This window comes from Delphinus delphis, chromosome 7, assembly GCF_949987515.2.
Source record: "Delphinus delphis chromosome 7, mDelDel1.2, whole genome shotgun sequence".
Classification (NCBI taxonomy): domain Eukaryota; kingdom Metazoa; phylum Chordata; class Mammalia; order Artiodactyla; family Delphinidae; genus Delphinus; species Delphinus delphis.
Genome location: NC_082689.1, coordinates 81,227,169 through 81,245,031, shown reverse-complemented (window position 1 = coordinate 81,245,031; position 17,863 = coordinate 81,227,169). Strand labels below are relative to the sequence as shown.

The 17,863-nt window shown below is 34.0% G+C and overlaps 1 protein-coding gene across 1 annotated transcript in view; it reads left to right on the top strand.

Annotated features, from left to right (window-relative positions):
* The window catches only part of EPC2 (enhancer of polycomb homolog 2), a 108,594-nt gene extending 92,129 nt beyond the window's left edge, over positions 1-16,465 (top strand). The window contains exons 9-14 of the mRNA XM_060016839.1: positions 1,040-1,185; positions 1,295-1,638; positions 10,104-10,240; positions 11,415-11,574; positions 12,513-12,846; positions 13,847-16,465. Of these exons, the coding sequence (XP_059872822.1) occupies positions 1,040-1,185; positions 1,295-1,638; positions 10,104-10,240; positions 11,415-11,574; positions 12,513-12,846; positions 13,847-13,919 (1,194 nt within the window). The 3' untranslated portion in view covers positions 13,920-16,465. The remainder of the gene's footprint in view (positions 1-1,039; positions 1,186-1,294; positions 1,639-10,103; positions 10,241-11,414; positions 11,575-12,512; positions 12,847-13,846) is intronic.
* Positions 16,466-17,863: the final 1,398 nt, after the last annotated feature.

Here is a 17,863-nt window from a genome sequence, read left to right as displayed (position 1 = left end):
CACTTTGGGCTTTAACTATTACTTCAGCAGTTACGACAGCTACTCGCTATGTCATTGCTGGAGTTAGGTGAGCCCAGAATCTCTAATGGAACCCTAGATGGCTGATGAGTGTTTATTGAAATTTACTTTTGGGCAAGCCCATCTTTTCCATACAAACCCAGTAAGTATCAAACATAAAGGAATCATTTTTAAACCTCCCCCATGGCAATATATTGTCAAATAATTATATTCATAACTTTTTGTCCCACTTAGAAAATGCTTTGTGCTGTTAAGTCAAGTTTTGGTGCATATTTTATCAAGGAATGACCCTCACTTCCAGATGCTAAGGTTTCAAGTAAGGTGTAACGATGGAGTAGTGAGGATGGCTCTCATATATGGCTTTTGGAGACCTTTTGTCTTGTTGCATTATGGTAAACATATACACTTACAGCTTTTTCAGGTGTGTGTGTGTGTGTGTATGTATTTAATGTAGGGGAGGTGTAGAGAATTGTTTATAAGTTATGTGTTTGAGAAAAAGGAGACAGAAAGTGGTAACATAGAAAAATAGAATGCTAGAAGAAATAGGAAGGCAAAGAAATGGACTGTATGTTCTTACAAGTAAAGAGGAAGTATGATTTGCCACATGCATACCTTCTTGAAGTGCAATTTTTACTCCAAAAAATTTCCTTCTAGTTTATCTCTGTAGGAAGTCTATAAATTACTAACTTCATTATCTCTACTTTTCTACATAAATGTTAAAAGCCACATTATTCTTTAAAGATATATTTCTTTTAAAATATAATATTATCTTAAATGTATTTGTAGTCATAAACTAAATTTAGTTTGAGTTATTTTGGTGAGTGAACTTTTAAGTCAGTTTTGTAGAATTTTACCTGGTTAATATTTAAACCCTAATTTTAAAGTTTTATATCTAAATTTTAATTGCTCTGCTAATGCTGTAGTTACTTTATTTTTATCATGATTTAACGTTTCTTCATTTCAGAATCATTCCATGAGTTTTTTTTTTATTTTATTTTTATTTATTTATTTTTTTTTGCAGCCTCGTTTGGACCAAACTAACCATTCGTTTGAAAATTCAGAATTGGTAGATTTGGATAAGTTGAGATACAGGCATTGCCTTACAATGCTCACAGTCCCGAGAAGATGTATAGGATTTGCAAGGAGGCGAATTGGCAGAGGTGGAAGGTAAACTATTTGTTTTGACCTGATTTTTGTTTACAAGCTGGAAGGGAGGGTATAAAGAAAATGTTGTTAAGTTCTTCTAGGTAATATTTGGCTTTATATTGCTTTTCAGGGTCATAATGGACCGGATATCCACAGAACATGACCCAGTCCTGAAACAGATAGACCCTGAAATGCTGAATGGTTTTTCAAGCGCTTCCCAAACTATAGACTTTTCTTCTAATTTCTCTCGGACCAATGCTTCCAGTAAACATTGTGAAAATAGACTGTCCCTTTCTGAAATATTAAGCAATATCAGATCATGTCGACTACAGTGTTTCCAGCCAAGGCTACTAAATTTACAGGACAGTGATAGTGAAGAATGTACCTCAAGAAAACCAGGGCAGACTGTGAACAATAAAAGAGTTTCTGCAGCATCTGTAGCTTTATTGAACACCAGCAAGAATGGCATATCAGGTAAGTTGTCACTTTGTTAAAAGTATATCCTCTTCTCCTTAATTTTTCATTATCCACTAAATAGACTCTCAGGGTGAATTTTGAAGGTTTATTTTCATGATCCTACCGAGGAAAGGAACTTTATCTTAACCTATTACATTTTTTTTCCAACCTAAGAAAGTAAACTCTATTATTGTGGTTCACATTTTAACCAAAATGTCCTAACTGATACCTATAAAACCACTGGCTTGTATTTTGAATGTGTGTGCCTGGTATGGTGAATGTGTAGGCACAATGCATAGGGAATTCCCTATGGGCAAAGTGGTTATAAGCTGCTGTCAGATCATCATAGCACAATACTGTCTGCTTTTGTTAAAGAAAATTTTCATTTTATTATATTAACTTTGCTTAAATGTAATCATTGCTTCTCAGGAGTACCATTAAAAGTTTTCTTTCTGAAAAATGATTTTTAAAGAGGTTCCCTATGAATAGTTGTAATTTTGGTCTGATAACTTACCTCTCTAATTGAGATTGGAAAGTTTTTTTCCTCTTAAGAGACATTGTATTCAAATTAATAGGCATTATAAAATAATATAACATCTAGAGGATTTAAAATGTAATCTTGATTTGTTTTCTTCTGTGGATAGTCTTCTCTTTATCACATGTATACAAGTATGTATAATTTATAAATGTCTTTGTAATGTATACATTGCAAAAAAATGCGTGGTATCCAGAGGCAAAGCTAGATGTGGCTTGACTTATACTATTGATATTCTTTCTTTCTCTAAAATGTATATATTTCTAAATTATTTCCTAGATGGTGCATTTTAGTATGCAAAATTGTTATGTTAAACTTCTTCAAAGTGATTTTAAATCATTTTAGGTTGACATTTGGTCTCAATAGTGTTCCGTCTTACTTAATTACTGAACTGTTTATTTTCAAACTTGACTTAGACATTTATCTATTTAAAGGTTGTTATGGAAAATTGGATTTGTTTGAATGATTGGAAGGTGGCATATCATTTCTCCAAATTAGTTGGTTAATTTTCTCCCAAACGAATTTAGGTAAGGAAAATGGCATCCCGTTATATAAAGTTCATGAGTCTGTGAAGTTTAATGACCTTTTGAAGCTCAAATGGATAAATACCTATTATGACTTCAGGTTGCAGGATTCTTAGAAATCTAAAAATAGTAGGAAGTTGACGAATATTAGGTCAAATCTTTTTTTGAGCCAACTCTAAGAAGACATTGTTCAAATTATTTAACTTAACTGGAATTCCTGTACCAAAAATTACTCACAATAGTTTTTGCCAAAAAGTGAGTTTAAAAACATCATATATAGGCATTTATAATTAGATTTGACCATAGATTGAAGTTTTTCTCTACCAATGAATACCGTAACAAAAAAGTGATTTTAATATGTTCCTTCTTAAGTTGAATATGGCCAAATATTTGCAGCTTTCTACTGTACATTCCTGATACACTCCAGATCTATGTGACTCGACCGTTTTCCAGAAAATGTTTGTTGCGCATGTTATTGTATCATCAGTACTCTGTATGTATGGATTCAGAATGTAATGTAAATAATTCCATACAATCAGTTCTAGAATTTTATGACACTACCATATATCAGCATAAAATAAGCATTTAAAGTATTATTTTAGGCATGCATGCACTTCTCAGGGAACTTAAATCACAAATATGCAGTGCTAACATCGTAGATAATAAGCCTTTTTTTATTTTTGCCTTTCCCCTACCATCAGAAAAAAAATAGTAGTTTTGGTCTGTGTAATTTTTCCTGCCTTATGTTTATGTATGTTATGTAATGGTACTATGTCTCAACTTAGTACCATTTCTTTCTTCCCTTAAAAAAGTTCAAGGTTTAAGCAACAGCTAAGCTACATTAGAATCAATGTTTTAGAATCAGGTCTTTCAAATATGTATTTAATTATTTATTACTAGAGTAAAGGATTTTGTTCAAGTTTTTTTCTCTGCTAACTATGACCCTCTAGTCATTGAGGCCACAAGGTGTTTTGTTTTTAACAAATTTCTTTTGTTTCAAAATATTAGGCACGGTGTATAAATTCATAATGAAACAAGTCTTTTTAACAGCAGTTTTGTAAACAACTGAAAAGCTATGGCAGTATTTTTGTTTGTATGGGGCGCGCCATGCCGCATGTGGGAACTTAGTTCCCCTACCAGGGATCAAACCTGGTCCCACGGCAGTGAAAGTGCAGAGTCCTAACCACTGGATTGCCAGGGAGTTCGCCTGTGGCAGTTTTAAGTACCCACCTGTACCAGTTATATTCATTACATAGTTTCTCAGTTCTGGATAGATCATTTTAAGTGGATTCAGTTATAATTCAGTAAATATTGATAGAAATTCCTTTTCTACCTAAAGAGAAGGTTATAGGAATTTTTTTAAGTTATATTTTTATATTTGATGGACATGTACAAAAGAATTGAATCTTCATATATTTGGTTTCTTTTAATCTGTGTGTCTAACACTTTTGCCTTCTGCTTACTCTTCGTGGACTTGATCAGGAGAGCATGCATGTCTTTAAGAGTAACAGGACTGATATTCGTCGGTTACCTGGCAGAGAGTCAAGTACTGAATATTCTATTTCACAGCTGGGAAATCCCGGCAAATAAAGGATTTAATCAGAAATAGAAACCTGACATATATACATATATACACTATTGATACTATGTATAAAATAGATAACTAATAAGAACCTACTATATTAGCACAGGGAACTCTACTCAGTGCTCTGTGGTGACCTAAATGGGAAGGAAATCCGAAAAAGAGGGGATATGTATATGTATATACGTATATGTGTATGTATATACATATATGTATATATGTATACGTATATGTATATACGTATACGTATAGCTGATTCTCTTTGCTGTACAGTAGAAACTAACACAACATTGTAAAGCAACTATACTCCAATAAAAATTTTAAAAATAAATAAATAATGGGGAAAAAAAGAAATAGAAACCTGATATACTTGACAATAATATTTATTTGTATCACAAGTTCCTTAGTTCTTTAAAAAAAAAAAACAACCTTGAACTTGAGGGCCAATGGCAAAGTATTTTCTTACTTTTATGTTGTTCTTAACCCAGTTAATGTTTTTCAAGTCATAATCTCTGTGTCCTGAACGTATTCTAATTATTATTTTCAATACGGTACTGAATGGACTTAAAGGGAAACAAATAGAACTGTGTGTCATAGTTATTAGTAAGAACTAAAGACTTCATTTAGTTAACTGTTAAATAAAAGTATGTTTTCTTAATTGAAAATCTCTTCTCAAAGAATAGAAGCAGGACAGAAAGGAAAGATAGATGTGCTGAACATAGCAAGTGGATAACCAAGGAAAATTAAGTTTATACATAATTATTTAGGATCTAATATATGCAAAGCACTATGTTAAGTGTTTAAAAGTTGCAGAGTTTTAGAAGACAATAATTCTTACCTTCAAGGAGCTTATACATGGATTATACATGACAGATATTATATTCTTTATATAAATAGGTGGTAAAGTTTTCAGTCATTTGAAACTGCAGTATTTAACTATTCTTTTGAGACACTATTCTTAAATCCTAACCTTAAGCAAATATATTTCACATCTAAAAGTAGCATTGCTTGTTCAGACTTGAAGGGCTGGATTAATTTGCTTTTTTTTTTTTTTTAGCATCTTTAAGGATTAATTTACTTTTAATCTTGGTTTAGACTAAAGTATCGTTGCAAGTTAACATGTTTTTTCTTTTCTCATTTGTATTGTATACTGAATAGATAGATACTAGCAACTCTTCTTGAAGCTTTTGACCAGATTCAAATATCTTAATATTACCAGTTTGTAAAATCAGCAACATTTTGGGCAGTTTTCCAAGAGAAATTCCTGGTTTTTAATTTTTCCAGTGTCTTCTCCCATTCTTTTTAAAACTGCCATAAAATGTTTGCAAGCATAAAAGTTTTAAGAAAGGTAAAACTATGTTTTTAACAACTAGCTAAGGTACTCACAAGGATTTATTTTTTTAGTTAGGGTCACTTCTAAGGGTAGGAAATGGATTCAGACTTCAGGAGTTTAAAAGATTTTAGCTTGACCGCTGAAGGAAATAATATTGAAATTTCAGTTTTAACTATTTAGCTTGGATGTTGAAGTTTAAATGGATCTTTAGTCTGTTTTCTTTATCTTCACATCTCCTTTGTTCCTCATTCCCCACCCCCTTCACCCTCTCACCTCCCATCTTCACCCTCATTATCATCCCCACAGTTTTTCAGTTTATTCATTAGTTACATTATAGGATGTGTAGTCCTGGACAGGTAATGTCGTCTTTCATGGATTGGAAGATTTGTCCTCAGAGTAGCTCCAGTGTTTTTATGTGAACTTTTACCTGATTCCTTGCTATGACCTAGAAGGTTTAAAATAGGATCTCTCTCCCCCTCCATATAGCCCCAGATCTAGCTTTTAAAACAAACAAAAATTGCGTATAGTCAGCATTGCTTCAACAAAGCATGTATTAAAACTTTTATAACAAAGACCTGCCTGGTAGGTGAAGAAGTGCTGAATAATATATTCATTTCGACTTTTAGATAATCTTTCCTACCACATTAGATGTTCTTCATTAAGCTACAAAAACTTGGTCTAAGCTAGTGTTTTTAAAAATTCATGGCTTCCCAAGAATTCATCATCTTAGCCCACTTTGAGAAACACTGCATTAAAAGTTAAAAGACTTTTAAAAAGGCAGCAGGTACAAGCCCAAAAATCATATGTTTATATTCTGCTGTGGGGTGGTCATCCAGAAAATACAGAAGGTGTTTTGATTAGATTTTTCTTTTTATTAGTTTATCAATGAAACATCAATACAGAGTTGACAAATACTTGTAAAGATTTCACACGTACTCAAGAATATATTCTCCATGGGCCCAAGTTTAAGGAACAGTGATCTAGGGCTTTAGAATCAATACAGCAGTGTAAAATCTAGTGGAGATGCCTAGAGTATGTTTTTGATGGATCACTGTCAGATTACGAGAGGGAAAGGTGATGAGGGACCAGCCTAGCAGAACCACCTTATAGGAACCACATGCCTGAAAGGTGAAGAGAGAAATGAGGGATGCCTAGGATCTTTGAAAACAGAATCAACATTCTAAGGATGGTGACAAGTGTTCTAAGAAAAAGTACATGGATTCATCTGAGGAGTAAATCAGACCGATAAACCCAAGATAGGGAAAGAGCCAGGTACAAAGAAAGCCAGAAAGGTTAGAGGCTTAGTGAAAAACAGACTGTCAGTTATATACACAAAATATTTAGAAATGCAAGTGTGTTATTAATGTACAGAATGACATATTTGCATACGTAAAAGGGGAAATTCTGTAATATGTGACCTATTAGTAGAATGTGTTACCCAGGGAGATTTGCAAAACTCCTTACTTAGGGAAAGGAACACTTCCTGTCTGTCTGGAATAGTGAAATATTGCCTTCACAAAACAATCAGAGTGTGGTTCCTTTTAAACTGACAGGACTTGGAGGTGTGGGGTAGGGGAGAGGGATGCCCAGCATGGATTTTACTTTTAAGCTAGCAACTCATGAGAGCAACTAGTAGAAAGAACTTGGCTTGGCCCTAAGCAAGAGAAGCAGATATCGTTTCTCTTTTCATACATTCCCACTTCCCCTTTATGCCACTACCACCCATTCATAGCTGGACCCCTATTCTGTATCTCATTCCTAAAGAGATTTCTTCACACTGTTAAGTATGACCTTTTCCTGGTGTTATTTTAATGCTTGCCTCTTGATAACTCAAAGCCAATGTAAGAAATAAATTTCTTATGGAAGTTTTTCAGTAATTTATGAAAGAAAAAATAATTAGTGGAGAAGGTGCTTTCAATCACATTACCATCCTCCACCTACTAGTAAGTCAACCCTGAAGATGATAATTCAATACTGTGTCTGTGTCATTAAAACCATACATTTCTTACCACTTTCCACTCACCCTAACAAAATGAAAGAGGTCATTTAGGGAGGATGTTTTGTATGTGTTCCAATTCTGTGTCATGATTACTAATTGCTATTTTTGTCTAAAAGTGTTTAATGCTCTAGAAAATTCTGAATGGGGAACATAAGCATTTTTCAAGCACAAAACACCTTTTAGTAAAAAAAGAACTAGATGTCAAGAATGAATCCAACATGCTGAGCTTGCGGTGAGGGGGAAGAGGAAAAAAATGAATGTAATATTTTAAGCATATCCATATTTTGGAATTAAGTTTTATATCAGTGGTTTTCAACTAATAACAGAATCAGGGATGAGAATTTTGGTATCAAAGTCAGCCTGAGTTTTAAAAAGTTAGGCAACACTTGAACATTAATTTGAGTAATTTCAGTTGCGTCTTGGTTGGGATTTTATGAGTTTCCTATGGGGAAAAGGATGGGGTTCCTGAGCAAATTAATGGTTTCAGCAAGTCAGGGCAGTAAGTAGACATATCCCCCCAGAAAACAGGAAATTTTATTAGCATCCCTTTTTAATAGCTACATAAAGTGATCATCTTTTTATAAAAGCAAGTAGAATACCTCTAGTTGGCCAACACTTTGTTAGCTAATGACTACTAACCAAAAGTAATTTTTTTATTAAAAGAATACAATTTGTTCTTTCTAGTAATTTATATGTATACTTTATTCTGATTAGTAAAATTTTATAATTGTCTGACTTAAAAGCTTTTGGAAAAAGAAAAGATTCTCATTTCTCTCTCAATTTTTAAATAGCTACTAAAAGTGTATTCTCTTTATTTGGTTTATTCCTCACTTAAAATTAACCACTGTGACTTCTCACCTTTTCATCACAACATAAATCTTAGCTCTGGACAAACATAACGCTGAATTTGAGTGAGTAGACCATACATCAGATTCCAAGTCCATTTCTTTTGAATTGGTACGCTATATATATACACATAGGACTTAAACAGATTTATTTGGGTTTAACTTAAGATTTTCCTTCCTGGCTTTGTATCTAATAAACTATTTTTCATCTCTCCCAAGGTTTTCAAACAGCTGGAAATTCATGAATACTTCACATTTTCATTTCATTTTGAAGATATTAAATTTAGAATTAAATTTTTTTTTCATCTAAAAATAGAATACTTGCAGTGAACTTAACATGTGCAAAGAAAGACATTTGATTTTGTTGGTAATTCAGTAAGATAACTAATGTGTACTTCAAAAATACAGGTAATAGTAAAATTTTAGAGTGAGCACTATCATAGGCCCAGTTTTTTTAATCTTCTAAAAATAAAATTGCTATCTCAGAACTGTTTTTTCCTGATAGTCCAGTACTAATTTTAATGATAACATTGTAGAACAGAAATGAAGGTATATATAAAGCTTTGCCCATCTCTGGGGCCTAATTCCTTTTTCATAGAAAATAAGCTGTACTTTGCATAACTTGTTATATGTCTAATTTACCATGAAATTTTTTTTTTTAATTTCTCATTTATGATCCTACTAAATGGAGAACTTGGGGACGGGGCTAGTTAAGTAACATAGGTTGAAGGTATAGTCTCCTATCTAAACTCCTTCAGGTCATATAGATTAGATAGCTAGATTACATTTAAAGGTTGGCTCATATTAGTTGGTGTTTCTTTATATGTATCTTTTCTTCCCAACTACACTGTAGGAGTTTATAGCAGGGACCCTCTTTTTAATTGATTTTTTCCCTGTATTCATTCTTAACTCTTAATGCAGCACTTTTCGTCATACATAGTAAATACTTGTTGATTAAGTGAAATAGTTGGGAGAGAGGAAAGAAAGCAATAAAGAAAAATAGAGTAAAATTACTCTAGTAGTACATGTATTCTGATGTGATTTAATGTTTTGTGACTCTAGTAACATACTGACTTCTGTGGAGATAGCTTTGTGTCCTCTAAATCAGTTTATCAGTGATCTCCTTAAATATCAGTGGTGAATGAAAGTTTGTTTACATTTCTTTGAAAAAAGTGTTTCTTATTGTAACTTTTCTTAAGTAATTTTTTAAATAAAAGTTTTAAATGTCTTCTTTTTATTTGACATTTAGTAACTGTTAACAGTTGGTTACAGCATAGTTGATTACATCCGAGGATGCTGAACACTTCTCTGATTTCCAGCCCATGTTTTTATAGATAGGACTTATTTTAGACATCAAATCTATTGGCTTAAACTATGGTTTAAGTCTGAATAAAAGGGAGAATCCTTATATTTGAACTACGTTATACAGTAAAATCTACATATAGGAACTTTTTTAGCATGTGATATTAGAAGGTCATAGATATTAGCATAAGCCACTTTGGCTGAAAGATCTGTCGTTTTTATTCAGTTCTTTGCTGCTGATGTATATTGTGATTTGAAATTGCTTTTCATCTTAATCGTGGAATAACTTCATATTGTATTCTACTTGTGTTGTTAAAGGTACTTTAAAACATATGTATTTCTAAAATTAATGTCCTTTTCCAGTGACAGGGGGTATCACAGAAGAGCAATTTCAGACTCATCAACAGCAGTTAGTTCAAATGCAAAGGCAGCAACTTGCTCAGCTTCAGCAGAAACAGCAATCTCAGCATTCCTCGCAACAGACACATCCAAAAGCACAGGTAAACCTGTCTTTTAATCATGGTTATGTCTATTCCTTTCTTTCATAATTATATCTTTTTTTGAAAATTTTAGTCAGGTCACAGAAGATAACCTTGTCATTACCACTCTTGATTCTGGAGATCAAACCTAAGTGTCTTTTCAGTTCATTTACATAATTTTAAGTGACTAGTTTATATTTTATGAGAGGAGCACTAGAGCCAAATATAGTATTTTTAATTTAGGAAAGAAATAAGTACATATTTTTGGAAGGGTTATTAAGAATTCATAGAAGTGATTATATTCTCTTAGAACCATCATCGCCCACCCCTACTCCCCCAGAAATATTTTTGTCAAGGATATGACTATCCTAACTCCTTCCTAACCTGTGCATTTAAGTGCCATGTGAACATGCCCCATGAGCTGAGAGGTAATTGTCTCGACTTGTGCCATAAATCCAGACAACATAGCCCTTTGCCTATTTGAATCACATTTCCTTGAAGAAAAAAAAATTGCCACTAGGTGAGGTTTTCCTAGGCACCATTAAATGATTGACAGTCGGGATAAGAGTAAAAATACCTTATAAAACTGTATTGCCAGAAGAAAAAAAGCCCTGCCAACACCTTGATAAGAGCCTCTAAGACTGATTTTGGACTTCTGGCCTCCAGAACTGTATGAGAATAAACTTACGTTGTTTAAGCCACTAAAAAGCTGTTAGTAACAGCTAAGCAGTTCAATACAGAATCAAAAGGAATATGACCATTAACTTTGCCTTTGTTTGCCTTTTCTGAATCTCAGGTATGTCCAACCTACTGAAACATTAGGCTAAGACACAGTTTTACATTGGGACAGAAATGACTGTTAGTCATCTCTGTTATTTCATTTTGCCCATAGTATGTAGACTGTCAAGTATTTTTAAAGGCATTCATTAACACTTATTGGCAAAATGAATAGGGCATTAAAGGTTTGGGTTGTTTACTACCCTAGCTCTTTCTCATAAATAATTGCTTCCCAGTTTTTAGTCGCTTTCCTGTTTCATATGATGAAAATAGCCTATCGAGTCCTAGATCTCTTAACCTAAACACCTGTAACTGTTCAAGATGAAAAAGGCAGCAGCCTCTTGAGTTTGCTCATTTCTTAACATGTTCGTGAACTCATGTCTAAAAAGCTGAGAGTTTAATTTTGTTTATCTTATAGGGCTCAAGCACCTCTGACTGTATGTCTAAAACACTTGACTCAGCCAGCGCCCATTTTGCTGCATCTGCGGTGGTCAGTGCACCTGTTCCAAGTCGCAGTGAGGTAACCAAGGAACAGAACACTGGCCACAACAACATAAACGGTGTAGTCCAGCCTTCAGGTAAGCCTGTTGTTTCATGTGATACTTACTAGCTCAAAGTTGCAACTCAGTGATTTGAGGTATGGTTTTTGGTTTTCAAATCCAAGGGAAAACATCGTACAAGAAACCAATCTGGACTCTTCATAATATCTATGGATATGTATGGTGGAATAGCTGGATGTTTTCTAGAATTCACATAGAGCCTGCTCCCTGTTTCCTCCCACACCCACTGGATTCCTACCTATGTAACACTTCACCCTGCCTCGTTTTATCCACATACTGTCAGTTGCCTCACATCTTAGGCAACACATCGAGCTAATTGCTAACCATCATCGTTGAATCATTTGTACATTTATAAAAAGGTGAAATACAATTTATCAGTAAATTGGAAATTGGGTTTACCTTCCCAGTCTTACGTACTCACAGGCCTGCTTTCTCTGACTCCTCCTCATGAAATACAGCATTGCTGTGAACGTATTTCTGCTGCTTACTACCGAGTCCTCAAAGATTTGCTGTTCCTATCAACTCGCAACTACTGCTCAGACCCTAGGGTTTTCCTCTTGCTTTTACATACACCCATGATTGTGATTGCCGTTCCTTACTGATGTTCTTGCATGTGTAAATTCTAATGGAAGTCCAACCTTCATCTGCACCTGCCCTCAATCTCCAGGGAGGACCTCTCTGTCCTATTATACAGTTTCCAAATATGGAGGCAGGACAATACTTTGCAAACCCTTTTGTGTAGGCTAGTAGAAAGAGGGTGTCTTTGGGGTTGAAACAGGTGAATATGTTACCAATCAGAAGGTCTCTTTGGAGCGGCCGTTATGTGGAAGGTTAATTTGGTATTTAACTAGATTACAAATGTTTGCATTTCTTTTTATTTTTAAGCTCCTAATTTTTTAAAAAGTTTAATGTCTCATGACTTGAATGGAACGATTTTTTTTTTCCTTCTCCTTCAGGAACCTCTAAAACATTATACTCCACCAACATGGCTTTATCATCCAGCCCAGGGATTTCAGCTGTACAACTTGTAAGGACAGTTGGCCACACCACTACAAACCACTTAATCCCAGCATTGTGCACAAGCAGTCCTCAAACACTTCCCATGAACAATTCCTGCCTGACAAATGCAGTGCACCTCAATAACGTCAGTGTTGTTTCTCCAGTCAATGTGCATATCAATACACGGACTTCAGCACCATCGCCAACAGCCTTAAAACTTGCCACAGTTGCTGCCAGTATGGACAGAGTGCCAAAGGTTACTCCTAGCAGTGCCATCAGCAGCATAGCAAGGTGTGTGTGTGTGTGTGTGTGTTTGTGTGTGTTTCAAGTATCATTCTGTCCCTTTCTGCTATCCTGTGGGAGGAAAGATACTTTTTTTTTTTTTTAACTGCTCAAGCAATAGATGTCTTGTCAATTGATCGACTTGCTTTTCAACAGATACTGAATATCTGCTTAGTCTAAAGCTCTGTGACTTAGATCATTTGTTTGAGGTCACTGGTAGGATGTTTAAATGCCAATCAGAACTGTAAAAAAAAAAAAAAAAAGGAAAAAAACCCCACATCAACTTGGGAACCATCAAACTGAAAAAATACATCAGTCTATTTTAGAAGCTTAATTTATTCTTCTATTACTTCTTTGTAGTGTAGACAGTCCGGAAGGCTAGAGTTGTTATTAGCTTCCAGAGCTTTAGTTTTCAAATCAAAATTTGTATTTTCTTCAGTATTATACACAAAGGGAAAGTAAATTATTCTATGTATATTTTAAAATTGAGAATATTCTGAAATTAACTAAATCCATGATAATGTATTTCAGATTTTTTCTTTCTGTGACACTAATGCGTGAGAATAAAAAAAATTGATTTGCATGGATTAATAACTACATGACCGTAAACCTGTAAAATTAAACTATAGTAGAAAATAATTTAAATAATATTGTGCTCCAAATGATTATTCTTTTTGAGCATCATATGCTCCATCTATTGTAAAAACACTTGGATTGTCATATGTTATATATTTCATAAGTAATTTATCATTGGCTTCTACTGAAATATTGTGTTAAATTACTGTCTTTCCTAAGTAAATAGTTATAATCAAGTTCTTAGGAATTACTAGGATTTTTTAGCTGAAGAAAACGTTTCCTCATTCCTGTATAGAAATTATAAAAATGGGAGATGTTCTTCTGCAGTATGTGTTTTGTTGTAATTACATAAAAATGTATCTATAAATACTAAGTGATACATATCATATTCTAGAGAGTATTAATGTTTATTTTACTCTTTGCCTTATTATAGAGAGAACCATGAACCAGAAAGATTGGGTTTAAATGGAATAGCAGAGACAACAGTAGCTATGGAAGTGACATAACCTAAAACATGTGGCTTTGACCTGTGCTGATGGTGTGCAGTCATTCATATTCCAGCTGAATGCAAAAGGCGACACTCTGTGGATCACAGAGCGTAACAATGGACCTAAATGGACTAGAGTATATCGGATGTTAAATCGATATATGATGTATATTTTGTAAAATTGGGAAAATCACTACCTTGTAATATAGTTTATTTGTATCATCAATATTATTTCTGTTACTTGAATAGTAGATATTCATCATCATGCTTTTGCACTTGAATTTGCAACTGAATGGATTTTAAAAAATAATTCTTTAATGGGATCATGAGCATGAAATGGGATCCTGCATCACTTGTTTTAACTATTTATTTTGCCATGTTTACATTTTGTATCTTGTAAAAATAAATCCAACTTTGTGTCTAAAAAGTTAAAGATTCATAGCTAGGAAATGAAATTCTTGTAATTTTTTTCTAAAGGAACTGTAAAGTTTTCACTTGGTTCATTTTGTTTCACAATTTGACTAGATGGACTTTTTGGTAAATACTTTAGTGGCATTTCACTGTCAAATATGAAGTTCAAGGCAAAATAGTATTTTCTATTACTGTGCAGGGGAAAGGGATGGATCGATACATGCAAATTTAATGTAGTAACTCACTTTTCCATATATTTTGAATGTATATTTCTATTTATAATACCAGTTTATAAAAAATGATTACACAGAAAAAAGGACTAGGAAAAATTATGCATCTAGCACATTTAAACTGTGCAGGTATGAACATTTTTCAAGGATTACATTTTATCTGAAGACTGCATATTTTAACTGGCTTTACCTGTACCACACCACATAAAGGATATTTTGCCAGGTATGTACTGCATTGTGTGATTGCAGTAACCATTGGAGGTCTAGATATCGAGCCATCCCGGGTGCTGGGAGGGGGGGGTCGTGGCAAGATTTTGTCTTTTCAGTTTTGGAGAGGTTTCCTGTGGCTACAAGGCAAGTAACGGGTTGGAAAACGTCTGACTGTAAGCGTTGGACACCTTCACAGTGTAGTGTTTTAGTGACTTTTTTTATACGGTTCTTGTATATTAGATACGTGTAGTGGTGTTTCAGACTGTTTGTTTATGCACTAGTTCAGACAACTTTCCCTGTTACTTGTTCTTGATAAGTGAAAACTGCAGGGAAATAAAAATACATATCAAAACATGGACATGCTGCATATGTGTTTATTTCACAATGTGCACACAGTATAAGTTAAAATTTAAGGGAGATGATAGCACTTAACAGCACTTTTCATTTTCACAGTGCTTTCCAAGCATTAATGAAAAGAATTATAAGAAGCTCATCTGTGGGCACTATTGGGTTTCAGATAATCCAATATAAACTACCTTTGATATGAAAAGTTCTTAAAATATTTTACAGAATGTAAGTAATTTGCAGTATAACATTCATTGAAATCTCATAAATGAGCCTCATTTTATAAATAAAAGTTTAGAGTAGAATTATATTGCAAGGGGTTTTGTCAAGTAAGTACTGGGAAATGTAAATATTTTTAATGAATATGATTAAAACCATTTCAAACTTCATAATTTTATACTTTACATTTTTTATATCTGCAGTCCTGAAAGTTGTAAATTGATATGTCAGTTGATTTAATGGACCAGGGTTTCTGCTGAGAGTGGTTTTTATTCAGGTCCTGAATATGTAAAGCAATTTATGGTCAAAACCATAGGAAAAAATAAATTTAATTTCTTCATTGGTTGTGACCTGATAGGATCCATGCTCGTTTCTTCCATACTACCTCTGGAGTTACTCATTGCTGATGATATAAAGAAAATAATTTTGATTTGATGTGTAGTATGACTGTGTTCATTCTGCTTTTAGTTGGATGTATCTCCTTGCTATTAAGAACTCAAAACAACTTTAGTGCCGATTTTGGAGAAAGGTTTTTATTTCCATTTTACTGAAGTAAAGCATGAAGAAAATTTGCCTTGTGATACACATGTTATAAATAATATAAGTAAAACAAAGAACTGTATTTGTACAGTTTCTGGAGATGTGGCAAATCCAGAATTTATCAGAAACTGATCACCAGTTTGTTTTTTTGTTTTTGTTTTTTAAGTAAAATAGAAAAATTAAGCCTTCCATATCTTGGTGATTGTAACTGTTTCACAGATTTCAGTTACTTGCACACACATTTTTCCAGTGCTTTTCAAGAACTTTAGTGACATATTTGTTTTTACATTATTAAATTGAAGAGTTTATTTTTGCACAGGTCCTCCACTGGACAACACCACCATTTCTTGGTTTTTCTGATGAAACTAATATTGGTACTTGTAGTTCAATAAGCTTCTAGGGTCCTTGGAGTGTGTTTTTTGATGGGGTGGTTTGTTTGTTTTAAACAAAGGGGTAACTTTCATGTGCTGGGATATCTTGTAATTGAGTATAGGTAAAAATAGTTACAAATTGTATTTTTCTGCCTTTCTAAAGAGAGTACCCTTTTTTTCTCCTGGTAATTCAAGATCATCATTATGATTAATATTAAGATAAAGCTCTAAGTATATTTGAAGATGTGTTACATATCTTCCTTTTGCAGAAGACCAAGGGAAAAATTAAAATATCTGGAGGACACATTTAAAAAATATATACAGAAAATAAATAAATAAATAATATATACAGTACACACACACATTCTGTCTTCTAAAAAAATGTTGAATAGGGTACTTGCAACTGTGCCTAGTGGGGTTTTTTTGTTTGTTGTTTATTGCCAGGGTTGTTTTTTGGGGAGGCAGGGGGAGAGTAGTAAGAAGTAGTAACATTTCAAAATTGCTCCATAGTGTGTACTGCTGTATTTGACTATAAAATGCTGTATTTCAAACAAATTTTATTGACCTGTATGTACACCTTCGACTGAAAGGTTTTGTTGTCCCTTCACTAACTTGACAAACTATTACATTTCAAAAGGTTAAGGGTATCTCAAGTAATTCTGATTATTATGTTCTGTAACACAAGAGTTGTTTTTCTTTTAACCACAGCATGATAACAGCAGGCATCGTGGAGCATGTCGAGTTCTCTCTCGGTGACGTTTTTCATTTAGTCCTAACAATTGTGTAAAGTACTATTATTTTTCCCATTTTACAGGTCAGGAAAATGAAGTTTAGAGAAGTTAGGTAACTTGCCTTATGTCACACAGCTAAGTTACTGAGCCAGGAATTAAATTCGGGTAGTCACCACACTTTTAACCACTGCCTCCCATCTTTAATGTGAAAGAAGTACCACCTTCAAAGGAGTACTTATTGTACTTCTCAGTCCACTTTTTGACAGCATCTGTGTAGCAGAGTTTTAAATTTCATCTAGAAAACAACCTCCTCCACTCTTAACACCATCAGGCAATTAATGTTTGTTTTTTGCTTCCCAGACTGAGTGCATTAGATCCACCTGTGGCTTCTAGCCATCCATCAATCAAACCCAGCCCTATCAGTTTATCCTCCTCTGTCTGCCAGAGCTAGCCGGTAAGTGCTAAAGCTCTCAACCAGCACAAAGCTTTGGAAGCTGGGTCTGGGCTAGGACGTGGCTGAGTTTAGCCCTTTCTGGACCTTGGTTTCCCCATCTGTAAGATGAGCAATTTCCTAAAACTCTAGAAAGGAGGCCACCCTGCCAAGCTTGGTGCAGGTGTACATGTGGCCCGTGTGTCATTGATTTCTCACCAAGGAAGTAAATGATGTGGGAGCTAAGGCTGAGCATATGGTTAGTCTAGAGCTGCTTTTTATAAAGTCATTACTGTCATCGATGACTGTAAAATATTGACAATTGTATCATGTAATGCAACTTATCCTGTGCAGAACTAATAATTCTAACCAACTTCAGTGACTACAAGTCTCAGAAGGGCACAAGAATTACTTATTTTTTGGAGGAGGCATCAGTGGGGAAAACAAGACATCACAGTGCAGTAGAATATCAGAGA